This window comes from Centruroides sculpturatus, unplaced genomic scaffold (assembly GCF_000671375.1).
Source record: "Centruroides sculpturatus isolate CEXI.00-Female unplaced genomic scaffold, Cexi_2.0 scaffold122, whole genome shotgun sequence".
In the NCBI taxonomy this organism is placed as follows: domain Eukaryota; kingdom Metazoa; phylum Arthropoda; class Arachnida; order Scorpiones; family Buthidae; genus Centruroides; species Centruroides sculpturatus.
The window spans coordinates 782592-799056 of NW_019384345.1; the positions used below are offsets into that span (position 1 = coordinate 782592).

The 16465-nt window shown below is 33.7% G+C and overlaps 1 protein-coding gene across 1 annotated transcript; it reads left to right on the plus strand.

The window, feature by feature from the left end:
- Nucleotides 1-8524: 8524 nt before the first annotated feature.
- LOC111635438 lies at nucleotides 8525-10744 on the plus strand. The gene has a single exon (XM_023380399.1). It carries the CDS (start codon nucleotides 8628-8630, stop codon nucleotides 10080-10082), a length of 1455 nt encoding a protein of 484 aa, XP_023236167.1. The 5' UTR covers nucleotides 8525-8627; the 3' UTR covers nucleotides 10083-10744.
- The last annotated feature ends 5721 nt before the right edge of the window (nucleotides 10745-16465 follow it).

Below are 16465 nucleotides of genomic sequence, written 5' to 3' on the forward strand. Positions count from 1 at the left end.
GTCTCTAAAAGTGAATGGAGTTCATTCATTAATTACTTCACTCCAGGTTTTATATTAGACTCAGTAGCTTGACTAAAATTTTACACCGTTAGTAGGTTTTATGCTTGTGCAAATAATAGTAATGCATATTATCAAACCTCATCTTCATGTTATGCTTACTGAAGAATGTCTGTAATACTTGTAACCATGGATATCTTCAGAAAATTTTCTAGGGGGAGAAAAGCTTGGAGACAAATAATTACATCAGTAAAGTTTTATTTACTTAGTTTTTTTGGAATTTTTCACAAGTAGATTATAGAATACAGTATTGCATCAATACAAAAAGACAAAGTGTCCTTTGATTAAGAGTAAGTGTAAATGTGATTGAGGTATGTAACCTTACTATGTAAGGTTACATACCTCAATCACATTTACACTTTGTGGAATTTTTACTTGATCTCAGGGAGGGGTAAGTGCCCATTGCCTTCCTCTGCAGATGTCCATACTTGTAACTTCATGGAATTTCCTTTGTTAATATGCACAAAATTCCAAGCTCCTTTATTATAATAGTGTTTTTCATGTGACCCAACAAGAAAAAGTATAAAGAAATAAAGTCAGGACTTCTTGGAGACTGACAGATGAATCTATTTTGTTTGATTCACCATTCAGAAAATCTAACATGTCTTGCATAACATGCACACAAGATTGATGGCTAAGTACAAACTATATGGAGACTCTTGGCAATTCCCTTGGCAACAAATAAGGTGTTTGTTACTTGATTAATTATTTTGTTGAGTACGTTTCTGTTCAATATATGGAGACATATTATTTCAAAATAGACTGAACCTATCTAAAGGCCTTAAAAAATGGAAAACAATGATTTCCATTTTTTAAGGCCTTAAGAACAATGAATTTCTCTGTAAAATACTATTATAAACTGAAACCTGTAACATGGAAATGGAAACTATTTTGGAAACCAATTCATAATATAGTCCAAATAAACTGAATGTTTTTGCATAGCATCAGCTAAATCCTAAGTTAAATCATAATTAAAATGTTTTAAAATGTGCTGGGTTTTTTTCATCTGCACTAAATGTATGTTTTGATGATTTCAGCATGTCTTTGAAACATAAAACACTTACTTACAATGAAGAAGAAATGGTTCTAAATATGAATTATAACTTTTGTTCAAGCTTCTTCTATCTTCATAAGAACAAACTGCTCGATTAATTGGGAAAAACCTACAAAAATGGAAAATTCTGGCCTGTACAACCATGTTTTATTTTATAGAAGTTTTACTGTATTATATAAATAAGTAGTGGAGATTATCTGTTAATCGGATATCTGTTTGAATTTTTGATATATTAGACCAATTTCAAACTTAAAAAAATTAACCTGGTATTAATTTGTATTGTAACTAGTAGTGACGATAGTTTACATCATGCAAGAATGGTTCAAGGTTGACTTGCACATAATGGTGTAATTTCTTTGGCATTGTCTGATTATGATGTAAACTTACTGTTACGTAGGTACTACCTTTCTCTCCCTGCCAAGAACAAGTGGCTCCCTTTGCATATGGCAGAAGATATTTCTCTAATTATGGAATAGCAATGTGTAACAAAATTTTTTGTGAAGGAGAATGTAAAATTGGCTGAAATTTGACACAGATTGTAGGCACAATATGATCAACAAATATCAAAGAGAGATTGCTAAAATTGTTGCACTAATCATACAAAAGTTGAGATCAAATGTCAAACAAACTCCATGGATACAATTTGCTGTGATGAAGTTAACAGCCATGTTGAATGGATTATTTTGGAATATCAGAGAGAGAGAGAGAAGATACATGAAATTTTTACCATCCATATCAGTATTGAGACAATCATTCAGGAACATTTGCTGTTCAGAAAAGTATCTTTATGATTTGCTACCAAAGTGTTGACTTTTAATCACAGGCAGTATCTGTTAATGTCTGCAGGAAAAATTTGCTATGCTTTGAAAAAGACACGACCCATTTTTGCAGTAGATAATGATCCGTGATGAAATGTTGGTTCATTATTTCACTCCTGAAAGCAAAAGGGTGATGCCACAAAATTTCTTTAATACCAAGAAATTCAAGGCATTGCTTTCTTCAGAGATGATAGCAGGCATTTTTGTTGACTGAAGGGATTAAGAATTTAAAACCAATCTTCAAAAATACGTAATTCAGACTTCTAACTAACATCATAATACAAAAATTTCCTTTTTTTGAATTGAAGTTGCTATTAACATTGTTAATTGCATGAACATTAACATGTTTCATGAAGATCATATTATGCATCAATTATGTATTTTTTATAGAATTATAAATAAAGTAAGCAAAAAAGTTATTTAACCAATGCTGTTTAGTTTTTTTCTGACTTGAAAGTGAACAGTTGAACAGTGCTTAATACTTTAGTGAAAACCACAATTGAACAAGCTGCTTAGAGGAAACCAAAAGCATTTCTTTTCTTAGCCAGAATAAGGGCTAAAAACATTTCTATCATCTTACAAATAATGGAGAACAAAACAAAACTTAGAATGAACACTAATTGTAGAATCATTCATATTAGAAATTAGTGCTATGTAATTTTATATTAAATAATAGTATTAGGTTGATGCAAAAGTTTCTGGAATTTTCTAGACCTCTGTAGGATATTTGAAATTGTTTTCCAACAGGTATGGTATCTAGTTGTTTCTTGTGGGAATATAAATGAAGGGTGTTGAGGTGCACAATCATAAGTAAAAAGATATTCTGTGGGGGTAATACCAACGTTTTAAATATGCCAAGTTTGCCAATGTTTTCTTGTGATCAAATTCGTACATGTGGTTTACAGTTATCTATTTTGTATAAAAATAACTAAATGTTATTGCAGTAAAGTGCAATCATTTGACAAGAATATCATCTCCAAGTCTATAATCTACAATTGTTTCAGTAAATTTAAAGCTGGGCAATATAAAGTAGAAGATAAGCCACACACAGGAAGACCTTCCATCCTATTGGATGACAAGCTACAGCAGCTGGTGGAAGCAAAACCCATGCCTGACCATGCAAAAAAAAAGGAAGATACCTGGTTATAACACTATAGTTTTATCATTTGTATATCATTGGAAAGGTCTGCAAGACCGGGCATGTCAAGGTTGACCTGGCAGAAACTGCTTGATCTCAACTGGGAGGTTCTCCCCATCCCTGCATAGCCCAAACATTGTATTATCTGACCACCATCTCTTCTACTCAATGCAAGACTTCATGGGTAGAAAGTAATTTGTTGCTGATGAAGAGATAGAAATTGTATTTTCAAAATTCTTTTAAGTCACACCAGTGTAAATTTTTTTCAGCAGGAATCCAGACCAGCCCAATCAATGGGAGAAGTTACTTGAATGTAATGGCAATTATTTTCTTGAATAGACAAAAAATAGTTTAAGAAAATGTACTGTAAAATTTTTGCATCAATCCAATATTTTCTAATTTCTTTAGCATAACCTTTTAAAGTTAAATAATATCTCTACTATCTACTTTGAATTGCTGTCTTTATAAGGGTGACTTTTAGATTTCAATAGCAAATGATTGAATGAAATTACAGATAGAATTAAATAAAAATCCATAAGCAGGGAAAAAAGTTTATCATCTCCATACAGAAAATGCTAATCAAACATTTTCTGTTATTGTTGTAGTTTGCACATTGATCAGAATTATCTATGATACATATGGAAATATTCTTCTTCCACTTCCCAGTGAAGTAAATTTATGGGTATATTTAATGAAGTTTATATTTTTTCTTCATCTGGAAAAGTGCACAAGGGCATTGAATATGCTGAAAATTATATCATTTAATATTTTGTATGTATTAAACTACATTTTAAGCTTGACTATAGCTTCATTATATAGTTTAGCATGAGATACTATGTTCCAATTTCTAGACTTTGTTCATCAGTCACTACATTTAGGCACATCTACTTTTGTACATTTCTGATATAGTCTCCAATTTGTCTTTATATTTGAACTCCATTTTCTGTTAACATATCTTTCCTTTATGCCATAGGACCTCAATCTCTAAAAAGTGATCCTTTGTAAAAATTTAAGCCTTAGAGAGTCCTGCATTTTCCATTTCATTTTATAACAGATTTGTTTTATTACATTCTTTGGATTATGCATCAAAATAGCACTGAGTGAAATTAATATGAATTGTATAGGAGAAACGTTACTCCATGCTTTTGAATTGTGTCTGCTATTTGTCAGAAAGAATACTGTTTCCATAAAATCAAAATATAGTATGTTCACTGATGATTTTACAGGATATTAAAGTTTGACATGCCATAAATATAGGGTGTGGTAATGATTAAAATAGGGAAGTTGATGAGATGAACATTTTTTTATGCAGCAACCTAGAACAAGCATGTAGGAATGAGGATGATTCTCCAGGCTTGAGCCATCCTCATGAGAAACTGAAAACATAGCTTAGAAAGTATTCTCATGAAAAATTGTTTATCAGTATCTGTACTTTCCAGGTTAAACAGAAAGAAATTATGACAATTTTTAGAATATGGGGGAAAGATACAAAACATAATACTGTACTTTGCTTCTGTAGAATAATATAGTAAGTGTGGTTACTCTAGAACAGTGGATTATCAACCTGAAGTGCATCGTCTTTCAGAGTGTGAGATACTTTTTCCAGTTGAGAGACTTTGTATTAGTGATGATTAAAAAATGTACATGTAAGAGAATATGGCACTTCCCAACTTATCCTCTGGGAATATGTAAATGATGTATGAAATTCCAGTGGAAACAAAGGAAGAATTCTCCATCTGTGTTATTTCAGCTTTTAATACTTTCAAAGGATAACAAGCAGTCTTAGAGAGTACAACAAAACAAAGTCTTAGAGAGTACAACAAATGGCTCATTGTTGTGCTCTAACAGTTGTCAATCACCGCTTTGAATATTTATTGTAAATATGCTGAAAAATATTAATAAAGTTCCATTTATTGTACTGTATGTAGTACTAGTATTTGTTATCTCAAAATGTATATATAATAACACAGAGAATAACAATTGTCCACCATACATACAGACACACTCAAATTTTCTGCAAGCCATAGTTCCTCTGTGATTCCTTAAATTTATAGCATGTCAAACATCAATACCTTATAAATACTGGCATCATTTACCTTCATAAATATAAGGATTTTGTGGGATCATCATATGTTACTATGATGATGATGACAATAATAGCTTAAAAGTCAATTGGAAATTAATGATGATCATTCAATTCCTAATCATCTGTGTTTATATAAACATTCAAAAACTATGCTTTACTGAAATGGCAAAAAACCAAAGTTCAGAAGTAGCTAATATGCCAATTTCCATCCAGAATGTGTTTTGAACCAAGAGAAAGGTCTTGATGTTGCAGGTGCCTATTTGAAGATACCAAAGTTTTGAGTCAATCTCTACTGCAAGAGGAACCTGCAATTTGTTTCCTTATAGAATGGCATCTATCTTTAAGTAATCATAAAAATCCTGGTTTTTTTCAAGTACAGATTTTAATTTTTTCTTGGCTTTTTATAAGTCTGAGCTGGACTCAGGATAGAAAATCTTGGACAGCAGTGTTTCTGTCAGAATAATTCAACTGTTTCCAATTTCTTGATACTATGGACTAGAAATAAAGATGAGCTAAGATTTATGCCAACTACTGAAGTACAGTCGACCCCCCCCCATAACACAGTAGATATGTTCCGGTTTTTATGAATCCAATTTCTACGAATCCAGCCAATCACAGCCCGGCACGTATGCAGTTTACGGATTACGGCTGTTTGAAAGGTTTCTTCCATAAAATTAATCGAAAATTTTATTCCAAAATACATATAATCCATATAAATTATGCTATAAACAAAAAATGGTAGGATTACTTACCGAGCGTGCACCGTTCAACTACGCTATTGCTTAAGCTTGTTTTCATCTTGGATCTTTCAGTCTTATTTTGCTGCCCATAAAAGGGTTTAAGGCGGTCAATGTGCACTGTTTGTCCGTCCTTTAGCTTCTGACCCCTCACCTTGACCACTACATCACTAAGAATGCTCTCTACCCGGAAGGGGCCAGTATACCATGCGGAGAATTTTTTGTGCATGGCTTTTGAGGGTTTCTTGATCATCACCAAATCCCCAACCCTGAATTTCTTTAACTTCCGGGTTCTATTCCAATACTCTCTCTTCTTGGCCAATTGGTCCTTATTGAATATGTCTGCTGCCTTTCGGCATACCCGTAGTTTGTCGACTAACATCTCACGATAGTCGAGAGCACTCCTTCTACTTTGACTTCCCGTTCGCGCTTCGCCTGGGAGAATGGGGTCGAAACCATACAACAAGAATGCTGGAGTCTCCCCGGTTGAACCATGGACAGAAGTGCGATAAGCTAATAAAGCCGCCGGGATGTACTTATCCCAGTCAGCGTTACTGCCATTAGAAATTTTCGCAATTATCTCTATGATCGTCTTATTCGCCCTTTCACAGGTTCCGTTTGATGTGGGTCGATAAGCAGTTGTAGTTTTATGGTCAATATTAAGTATTTTGCATACGTCATTCATCAGATTTGATGTTAAGTTCGTCCCACGGTCGGAGATGAGGATCTGACCACCCCCATAATGGCATACAATGCTCTCAAAGAGTGAGTCAGCAATCGCTCTTGACGATACCTCCGGGACCGGAATTGCCTCGACGANAAGGTTAGTTTTTTTTTTTTTTTCACTTTTAATAGATCTTCCATATATCGCAGTTGATGGTTTATTTTAAAATAATTCGATATATAGAAACTTCAATGTACAGAAGCTTATTACATTATTATAATAATTACTAAACGAAACTATTTGAGCTACAGAGGACGCCATGTTGCTTTCCACCGTAAACTACTACAATGCAGACTGCACGTGTGAAATTTCACGCCTTATAAAATGAAAAAATAACAATCGGTGCAGCTATATTTAACAAATAAAAGCATTCATTTTAAATTATTTTTAATTTTTTATGTAGTTTTTCTGTAAAAACACTTTTTGGGGAGTATTAAGGAAATTATTTCTCGAAAATTTTTTTGATGTCAGTTTCGCATTTGAGTGGAAATAATTATTTAATATGATAAATAAAATTCTTAGGGGTTTTCCAAGTGCCGTTTTTGTTGCTGGAAGAGTACCCAAAAAGCTAATATAAACCATTGTCTGTATGTGAATTTCTTATAACTTCTGCAATTTTTGTCCTATACATGTAAAATTTTGGCTGTAGTCGTTTTATGTTGTGATTAAAGTATGGGCTATTTATTTCGCAAAAATATTAACTAGAGCATAAATACGTTATCGATTGGTGATTACACTTACATTGTAGTGATTCGACGTCAGTGACCTCGTTTAGTGTATTCTGCTTTCAGAGGAAATTTTCCATATTAAGTTGCATTTTTAAATATTTTGGCAAATGGCGTAATTTTAAATTTGCTTAATTAAATTTAACGTTAAAAAATAGCTCCAGTAAGTATTCTGTCATGCTTGACAAGAAAATTTTTAGTTTAGAATAGCTCAATTTTTAAAGAAAATTTAATATAAATTTCCAGTTAAATGACATCCTAGAAAGAAAGAAATAAGAAAAAATGCATTTATAAACAAAATTGATTAATGGCAAATGCTATGCTATATGGAAAGGTACCAAACATGGTTACTAGGTAGGGCCTAATTTTTATAAATTTTAATTGTTTTCGATAAAATTAGTTACAAATAACGTTATCCTAATTGTAACTGTTTGCCAATGTCAGCTTCTTGTAAATGTCTTGTAGAGTAATCACTATTTTATTATATATATAAGAAGCTGTTTATGTAGACTGGCATGGTCTCATTAACAGACAAGTACCCAAATAAAACTCAGATAATTAAAATGTGAAACAATATCCACAAAAATATAGTAAACAAAACAAAGAAAGTTTCCTCATCTCTGAAATTACATATATATATACCAGTGGCGTAGCGAGGGGGGCGCAAGGGGGTGTATCAGAGGGACGCCCAAATGGTCTCCAAGACAAACTATATGTGTTCCTGGAGAGGGGAGGGGCGCCAATAAAGTGTTGTGCCCCGGGCGCCAGTTATGTTCGCTACGCCACTGATATTTGCATATAATGATATATAGATGTTCGAAGTATGAGCCATTTATTTNGTTTTATGTTGTGATTAAAGTATGGGTTATTTATTTGTCTAATTGATTAACTCCAAAAAACAAAAAGTATAGAAATTGATAAAATAATATAGGCCTTCTTTCTTTTCTAGAATTTAAATTTAAATAAATATTTAGTAATGTTAAGCCTAATTATTAAAAAAGTTTATTTCAAATATAAAATGTTAAGCATCATTCAAGTACTTTAGTACTAAAATTTAAAAGATTCAAAAAGTGAACTTAATCGATTTCGCCTGTGAACGGCTCATAAGAAGGTCCCACTATATTTCACTAGCTTCATTTAAAGATGATTTATTTTTAAAAATTGGTCGCGTTGTTATCAATTAAATTAAATTTGTTTTTCAGATTGGATTTCAGAAGATCCAACAGCAGAGGACCATGTTTTCTGTAAATATTGCAAGTGTAGTGTACGTGCACATTATTCTGATTTAATGAAACATGTTGCTACAAAGAAACATAAGTCTAATGAAGTTCAGTGTGGTAAGTTTCAGCCTCTGAATGTACTTGAAGTGCCTAGAATATTGCCATTAGCAAAAATTCACAGAGAAGCTCGAATTGCTCTGTTTGCTGCAATGAGCACATCTATAAACTCTGTTGATACTCTTGGAGAAATTCTGAATGATGAGTTTAAAGATGTAAGCAATGGCAAAGAAACATTTCATATGCATCGTACGAAATGTTCTGCTCTAATAAAAAATGTTTTGGGACCTTATCTACAGCAGAAACATCTAGAAGATTTGAAAACAGCAACAAAATTCTCTCTTATGATAGATGAGTCAACTGACGTATCCGATTCAAAGCTCCTTGCTCTCTGCTCCAAACATTACAGCAGAGAATCGGGAAAAATGATCACTTGCTTCCTTGACGTGGTTGAAATTCAAGATGGATGTGCTACAACTATGCACGATGCAGTTGTGTATAAAATGCAAGAGCTGGGTCTAGACAAAAATAAATTGATTGGAATTGCAACTGATGGTGCTGCTTCTATGTGTGGAAGAAACAACTCTCTTTATACACATTTGAGAGACTTTTGTGGATATGATCTGATACATGTTAAATGCATCTGCCACTCTTTGGATTTGGTGGCATCTGCAGCGAAGGATGAGCTGCCAAGTAATATCAGCTTCATGCTACAGGAAACAACTGAACATTTTTCTCACAGTACACTGCGTAAGAATATCTACAAACATCTATTTCATGTGATGAATGATACTACTGATGAAGTTTCAGCTGACCCATTAAAGTTAACAACCCCAAGCAAGACACGATGGCTATCTATTTCTCTTTGTGTAGAAAGAATTCTTAATCAGTATGAAGACCTGAAGTTATATTTTTCAGTTTATCCTGCAAAGGACTACAAGATACGTCTTCTTAGTGAAATGTACGGAGATGCTAGGAATAAAGCATATTTGCTTTTTCTGGATCCCATTCTTTCGGAACTCCGGAGAGTCAACTTACTTTTTCAAAGTGAAAATATAGATACTTTCGCAGCTATTAATGAATTACAGTCACTGTTTATATCATTTGCAAAAAGAATTATAAAACCTTCAGTCATAAATAACCATTCTCTAGAACAGTTCTTGTGCATGGATTTGATGAATTTAAAATCAGTATACTTGCTCATACCTGACTGTGACTTGGGTACAAATTTTCACAGTTTTCTCGAAACTTCATCATTTTCAGTTCATTCAAAATTTGAGATTAAGGAAAGATGCTTTAATTTTTTAAAAACAACAATTCGTCAATTACAAATTCGGCTATCAAATTCAATACAGTGGTCAAATCTAGTGGAAAGTGTGCGACCTGCAAAACTTTTACAGATTTACGAAATTCAATCAATCATAAAAAAACATTTGCAAAATACCGAAATCCATATGCGATTTTAACAGCGTGGAATTAGAGAAGATGATACGCTGTGTCCAAAACATTCCAGGAATTACTCCAGACACAACGGGAGAACATTTTTGGAAAACAGTTATTGAATATAAGGATACTGCAGGTAATAATCCTGCAACACGACTTGCTGAAGCAGCGTTGAATATACTTACACTACCGATATCAAATGCTTCAGTAGAAAGAGCTTTTTCTGCTGTTAATTATTTAAAAAGTGACACAAGGAACAGAATGGGGTTGCAACTTTTACGTGCACTCCTTCACATTCGATTTTATTTACTTTCCAGAGACATACGTGTGAGTGAATGCAAATTACCTGAAGAATTACTTAAAAGTATTAATAGTTCTATGTATGATTAAGGCATATTATAAATTATAACAACAATTATGTAGGTTATAAAAATATAATCTGTATATTTATTGTGTTGCATTTATTCCATTAGTTTTTAAGCCTGAATAAATAGAATACTTACAAACCGATGTTAATGTTTTAAATTTTAAATACTGCACCTATTGAATCTAATGCTTTATACATGTTGACTGTGGCATTTAGCTCGAGAGCAGGGTTGTTCCAAGCCTTTCTAAAAGGGTACTAAAAAGAGTATTAGATAACAAAAAATGGTATTAAGTTTTCTTTAAAAAATCGACTAGTGACGTGAGATAGTNGAGATGAGGGTCTGACCCCTGCCATAACGGCATACAATGTTCTCAAAGAGTGAGTCAGCAATCGCTCTTGACGATACCTCTGGGACCGGAATTGCCTCGACGAACCTCGTGAACATGTCAACGAATACAATGATGTATCGATTCCCCCTCCATGATTTGGGCGCCAGTCCAATTACATCCACGGTGATTACCTGCATGGGCTCACTAGGGTGGATTACTTCCTGAACCGGCACGTTGTGTGTGGTACGGTTAAATTTTTGGCAAGTCTCACATCTAGTTATGAAATCCTTAATTTTCTTCCTCATATCAGGAAAGAAATATTTGTCCTTAAGTTTCCTAAGTATCTTCTCAGCACCTAGGTGTCCCCCACTTCATGGTAATGATTTATAATGGGAATTTGGGCAGAGTCACCCACATAAATGCACCTAGTCGGCTCACCTTTACGATTAACACTGTTCTTGACTAGTACATCCTCATGCACCTCAAAGTCATGCAGGTAGATTAACCCTAACCAAACTAACTAAAAAGGGACATCGTTTCAGGTGGTCGAGGGAATGTGAGGACAGTTTTGTTAAGTTGAAAAGGGCCTTGACCACACCTCTGACTTTAAGGCACCCTGATTTTTCATCAGAGTTCCATCTTTTCATGGATGCATCCGAGCTAGCTGTGGGGGCTGCCCTACATCAAGAGGGTGGTAATTGGCTTGCACCCACTGGTTTTTTTTAGCAAAAAACTATGTGGGCTGAGCTTAATTACTCCAGTGTGAAGAAAGAGTGTCTCATGCTATTACTAGCCCTTCATCATTTTCGTTTTTTAGTCCTGGGCCGCCCAATCATAGTATACTCTGATCATAAACCGTTAATATTTCTCGAGGATATGAACAACCATAACCGGCGGCTCATGAGATGGGCGGTTGAATTAGCTAGTTACAACATTAAAATGGTGCACGTAAAAGGGGCAGAGAATGAAGTGGCAGACCTATTATCCTATACCCCTAATGATAGCAACTCTCCACCTGAGGAAGTGAAGGTCAGCATTAATATCCGTATCCCCGCCATCAAACGTCAATATGCATTGTGTTGACGATTGGGTACTTGCATCCCAGAAAACTGACAACTGCATTTGCATGATTAAGGATATCCTGTTAAAAAGTGGCGGCAGCCCTCCCAGGATATCCATAACAATAGATGGGCGAAATTATCTATGAACAGACAATAGAAGCCCAGGGCTCCTAATTCTAGAGTTGCCACGAGTGAACGTACACAAAAGCTTCTTTCTCCATTTTCGCACCGTGTCACAATGACCTAGATTTCACTGACTTCTGATTGGTGGATGATACCGTTTTACGGCCTTATTCGCGTCGAAAGATGAACACTGCTCAGCTCGCTTTTACGCTGGTTTTACGACCTGCTCAGGCGTAAAATATCGTGGTCACGTGATTAATTAAACTTCGTAATTTTCGATAATTCTCGATATCAGTAATATCGAACGTCAATAACGATATTCGTCAGTATTCGCTTTCCGACTTCGATATTAGAAAATTATCGATAATCGATTATACGATAATATCGAATAACTGCTACGAAGCTCATAGTCCATGTGCTTTTTAAAGACGCATTTTAAAGTTGGCGTTAACTTTAAATTCGTTATATGACATTTATATTAAATACATATATGCCACATTTTCCCAAAATTTTCGAAATTTGCGTAATCAAAGATATGAATGATTGTTGAAATATGCAATTATATGCAGTTTAGTAAGTCCAGACATTTACCAGTATTGACTGGTAAAAGTCTGAAATCCCTGATAAAATTTGGGCTTTTACCAAGAGATATTGATAAATGTCCAGATTTACCAATCAGCTCAGGTGAAAAAAGTATTCATGTGTATCTGTTCTGTAATATACTTAAAAATATAAATTAAGAAAATGAAAGTATCCAACCTCAAAAAGATGTAATTTTTAATAATGATATCAAGTAGCCTATGATGTTTTAAAAAACTTTTAAAACTAAAAAAATAATTACAGTGGGTTTATGAACATAATCCATTCCAATACTTTGTTCGTTAACCGATTATTGATTTACCATAGGTTTTTATGGGAATTTGATTAATTCGTTTCGGAGACTCCAAAAAATTAAAAATATGTACTTTTTTACTATGTTTATTTATATGTAATAGTAAAAATACATATATATGCATTCTTGCATTTTTATTAGTCATGTTTTTTCCGTTTCTGGAGGTTAAAGAATCCGTCCAATGTCAATTGCTTTTCTCTTTTCTTCAGGATTTTTCGGAAGTAATTAATAGTATTGTAATTATAGAGATCCCCAACCCCATTAACCTTATTCTGGTTTGGATGCCACTTGGATGATCATTGTTCTGACATCCCTGGAGTTCTGTCGTCAGATCAGTTTCAGGTTCCATTATGAGCTCTAAAATGCTCTTTATTTCTCAGATGTGATTTTCATTACTCCATTAGCAGCTTGAAACTTCTTGATATATCTTTCATAGCTATGATTGTGCCTACTGTAGACCTGTTCGAGCCATACACCTAGCAACATCAGACATCTTGTGCCCACTTTCTACCTTGGCTATTATCTCTTACTTGGTTTCTATAGTGAGCACAGTTCTTGACACTTCTTTTTTTTTTAGGCTCCATAATATTATCAGTTTCTTTTTTAAATAAAAAGTTCAGAAAAGCACTTACAAAAATTCAGAGAACAGAAATCAACTAGCCCACAAAAAATTATTTAAATGCAAGGCCCAGATGAAATTTGAAATTTGGTATTAAAAAAGTTAACGAATATCCGATGGGACAGTTAAATTTTCACCTTTTGTAAATAAACCCCAATGCAAAGTTAACAAGTGCCCGTCCAACAGTCTCGCGAATACTATAAAAAGTTATTTGTCAGAAAGGTAAACAAAAAGCTGGAATGACAAGGGAGAGTTTCAAAATTTGGAGGAATACTAATACTGTCCGATCAGTATCGATGTTGACATCTCCCGCGCTCCGAAAGGTTTTGAATTGTTACCTGAAGACAAGGGAAAACCAATTGGTATTCATTATTTTGCATCACTCCTCCTTGTGTTTGTTCTGTGAGGTGTTTGCTATCTGAACTGTTCGTTAACCGATCATCTACTGTAATTTTCATTGTTACAATATATTTTAATTTTCATTACTTGTATGGCTGTAGTTTTTAACCTAAGAGTTAACAAAAGTCTAGTGGCCACTTCCAAGTAAGTACTTCTGTGTGTGGAGTTCTGTTATAATAAGCATGAGGTCAGTAAAATAGAAAAACTTTTTTATAATCTAAAAAAGTTTATATGAAAGATAATTCCTGTGATGATAGAGAAAATATACTTGTTTCAACAAGGTTGACTATTATGACATAATTATACAATAAAGATGATGACTACACAAACATTTGTTGAATACTTTTTTGAACTATGCACTTTTTGAGACCTTGTTACTCGAAAGATAGTTTGCTAATCACTTCTCATACACTAACTTTTTCTTTTCCTACTTCTTTGATGCTCATAAAATTTTCTTTGCACAGTGTAAATTGGTTCCTAGTGCCAGGGTCGGCACTACTGGATGGGCAAACTGGGCATTTGCCCAGAATGGCAGATGGCAATGGCAGAAAATTTTCATAAATTTTCATGACTGAAAATAACAAACAGTGAAACTATTGTAGTAACCTAACTGAAATTAAACTATTTAAATAAAGTTAAAATTTGAAAACAATTCAAAAATTTCTTCTCACTTCTAATAGGTATGGCATTTTAAAACAAATTTTTTTTTTTTTTTTTGTTTTATGTAGGTGGATAAGGGGCATCAAATGCATGTCATGCCCTGGGCAGCATAAATTCTAGTGCTGGACCTGCCTAATGTATAGTGACTTCAGCTTTCCAACCTTAGTGCCAAGTTGATAAAATTCATCATCCTCAATATTTATGACCACAGCTATTATTGGTTTTGCATAATCTTTGCTCAGCCTAAGTCTAGTACATTGATTCTTACATTCCCTCCAACTAAAGGTTTTGAAATTTTGTTACAAGAGTATATTTTCATTTTCTTCACTTCCATTTCAAGGCTTTCTTTGGCAATCTTTCAAAATAATATAACTTTTTTGACACTGTTAGAAGTTGTCAGTCATATCATAGCTCTCATGGATAATGGAGGGTACTCTGTTTCAGTTTCAACTAATGTTGAAATCTGTATTCCTGTTACTTTGTCTCCTGTATTTACTTGCTGACCTCCTGCAGCTCTGTTCTCAGCTCTAATTGCACTTTATAGCTGTGTTCCTTCATTTCCAGCATTTAACATTTTTTCCAATTTTCTTCAGTGTCTATGTTGTTTACTAAATTATGTGGAACAACTGAACTGACAATACCAATTTTTATTGGAACATCAAACATATCTTCATATGGTGGACATTTGATCCCTTCATGATAAGTTCTATTCTTCATTGCTTGCACAAACTTCAAGCTTTCAGACCATTTTGAAGTTCTATTTCCATCCAAGTTGAAAATATGTTTCCAATATCCTGGTTTGCATATTTGACTGATTCCTGAGACTGGCCATGCCTCGGTCTTCCATGAACTATCTTTATATCGTCCCACATGCCTCATAAACATTGGATAACTCGGTTACAAAACTCCCTACCATTGTCAGATTGAAGGATATTAGATGTGCCAAAAGTTGTGAAAATATCCAAAAGATTATATGCAACTTCCTCAATCTTTCTTAATTTTAATGTTTGGAGAATAACAAATTTCAAATAATCCTGATATACCAATATGAACTTTGATACACTGTCTGGATTGGCTTGCATATCAATTACATCAATCTGGCATCATAAATTCATTTTGTTATGTCAGATAGTTTTACCACAATACCTTTTTTCAATGCTCCTATGTTTCTTTTGGCAAGGTTCACATAATCTTAAATAAGTAATAATAGATTCAGTAATCACATTCTTATACTGTGGGATCTGCAAATATCTGTGGGGTTAATATTCACAGGGATGAATGAATTTGGTTACCACAAAAGGAGGAGGCGAGCAAGATACACGATTAAAACTATCTTTATGTACAAAAGTTATATACAAGAGCACAGTACAGTAGATCCCCCTATAAGACGGTAGATACGTTCTGTTCTTTATGAATCAATTTTGTAAGAATTACAGTTTACGGACTACGGCTGTTTGAAAGGTTTTTTTCCATAAAATTAATCGATTCTAGACTAATTCGACTCAACATTTCCAAAATACGTATATTTTTTGGAAATAATCCGTATAAACTACGTTATAAACAAAAAATTGTAGGATTACTTACCGAGTGTGTACCGTTTGCCTACGCCTGTTGCTAAAGCTTGTTTTCGTCGCGGAACAGCGCATCAAATGGCGGCCGCGATTTCTGATATTATTTTTCTGCGAAAACTTCGTTGACCTTTGGAGACATCATTAATATAAATAATTTTTATGGCCGTTAAATAAGAAATGTTTCTTTCACAAGAAATGTATAAAATTACAGTACTAAACAGACGATAGGTCGCCTAACTCGCCGTAGCGTGACGCTAGACGGCGAAAAATATATATTTAATTATAATAAAGTTACAATAAATTAAGTTAATATATAATTATATATACAGTACCTAATTTATATATAATTAATATATAATTATATGTACAGTACCTAATTTATATA

What these genes read in the sequence shown, in the direction of transcription:
- LOC111635438 (XM_023380399.1), top strand. Translation starts at nt 8,628, where the DNA reads ATGAAACATGTTGCTACAAAGAAACATAAGTCTAATGAAGTTCAGTGT.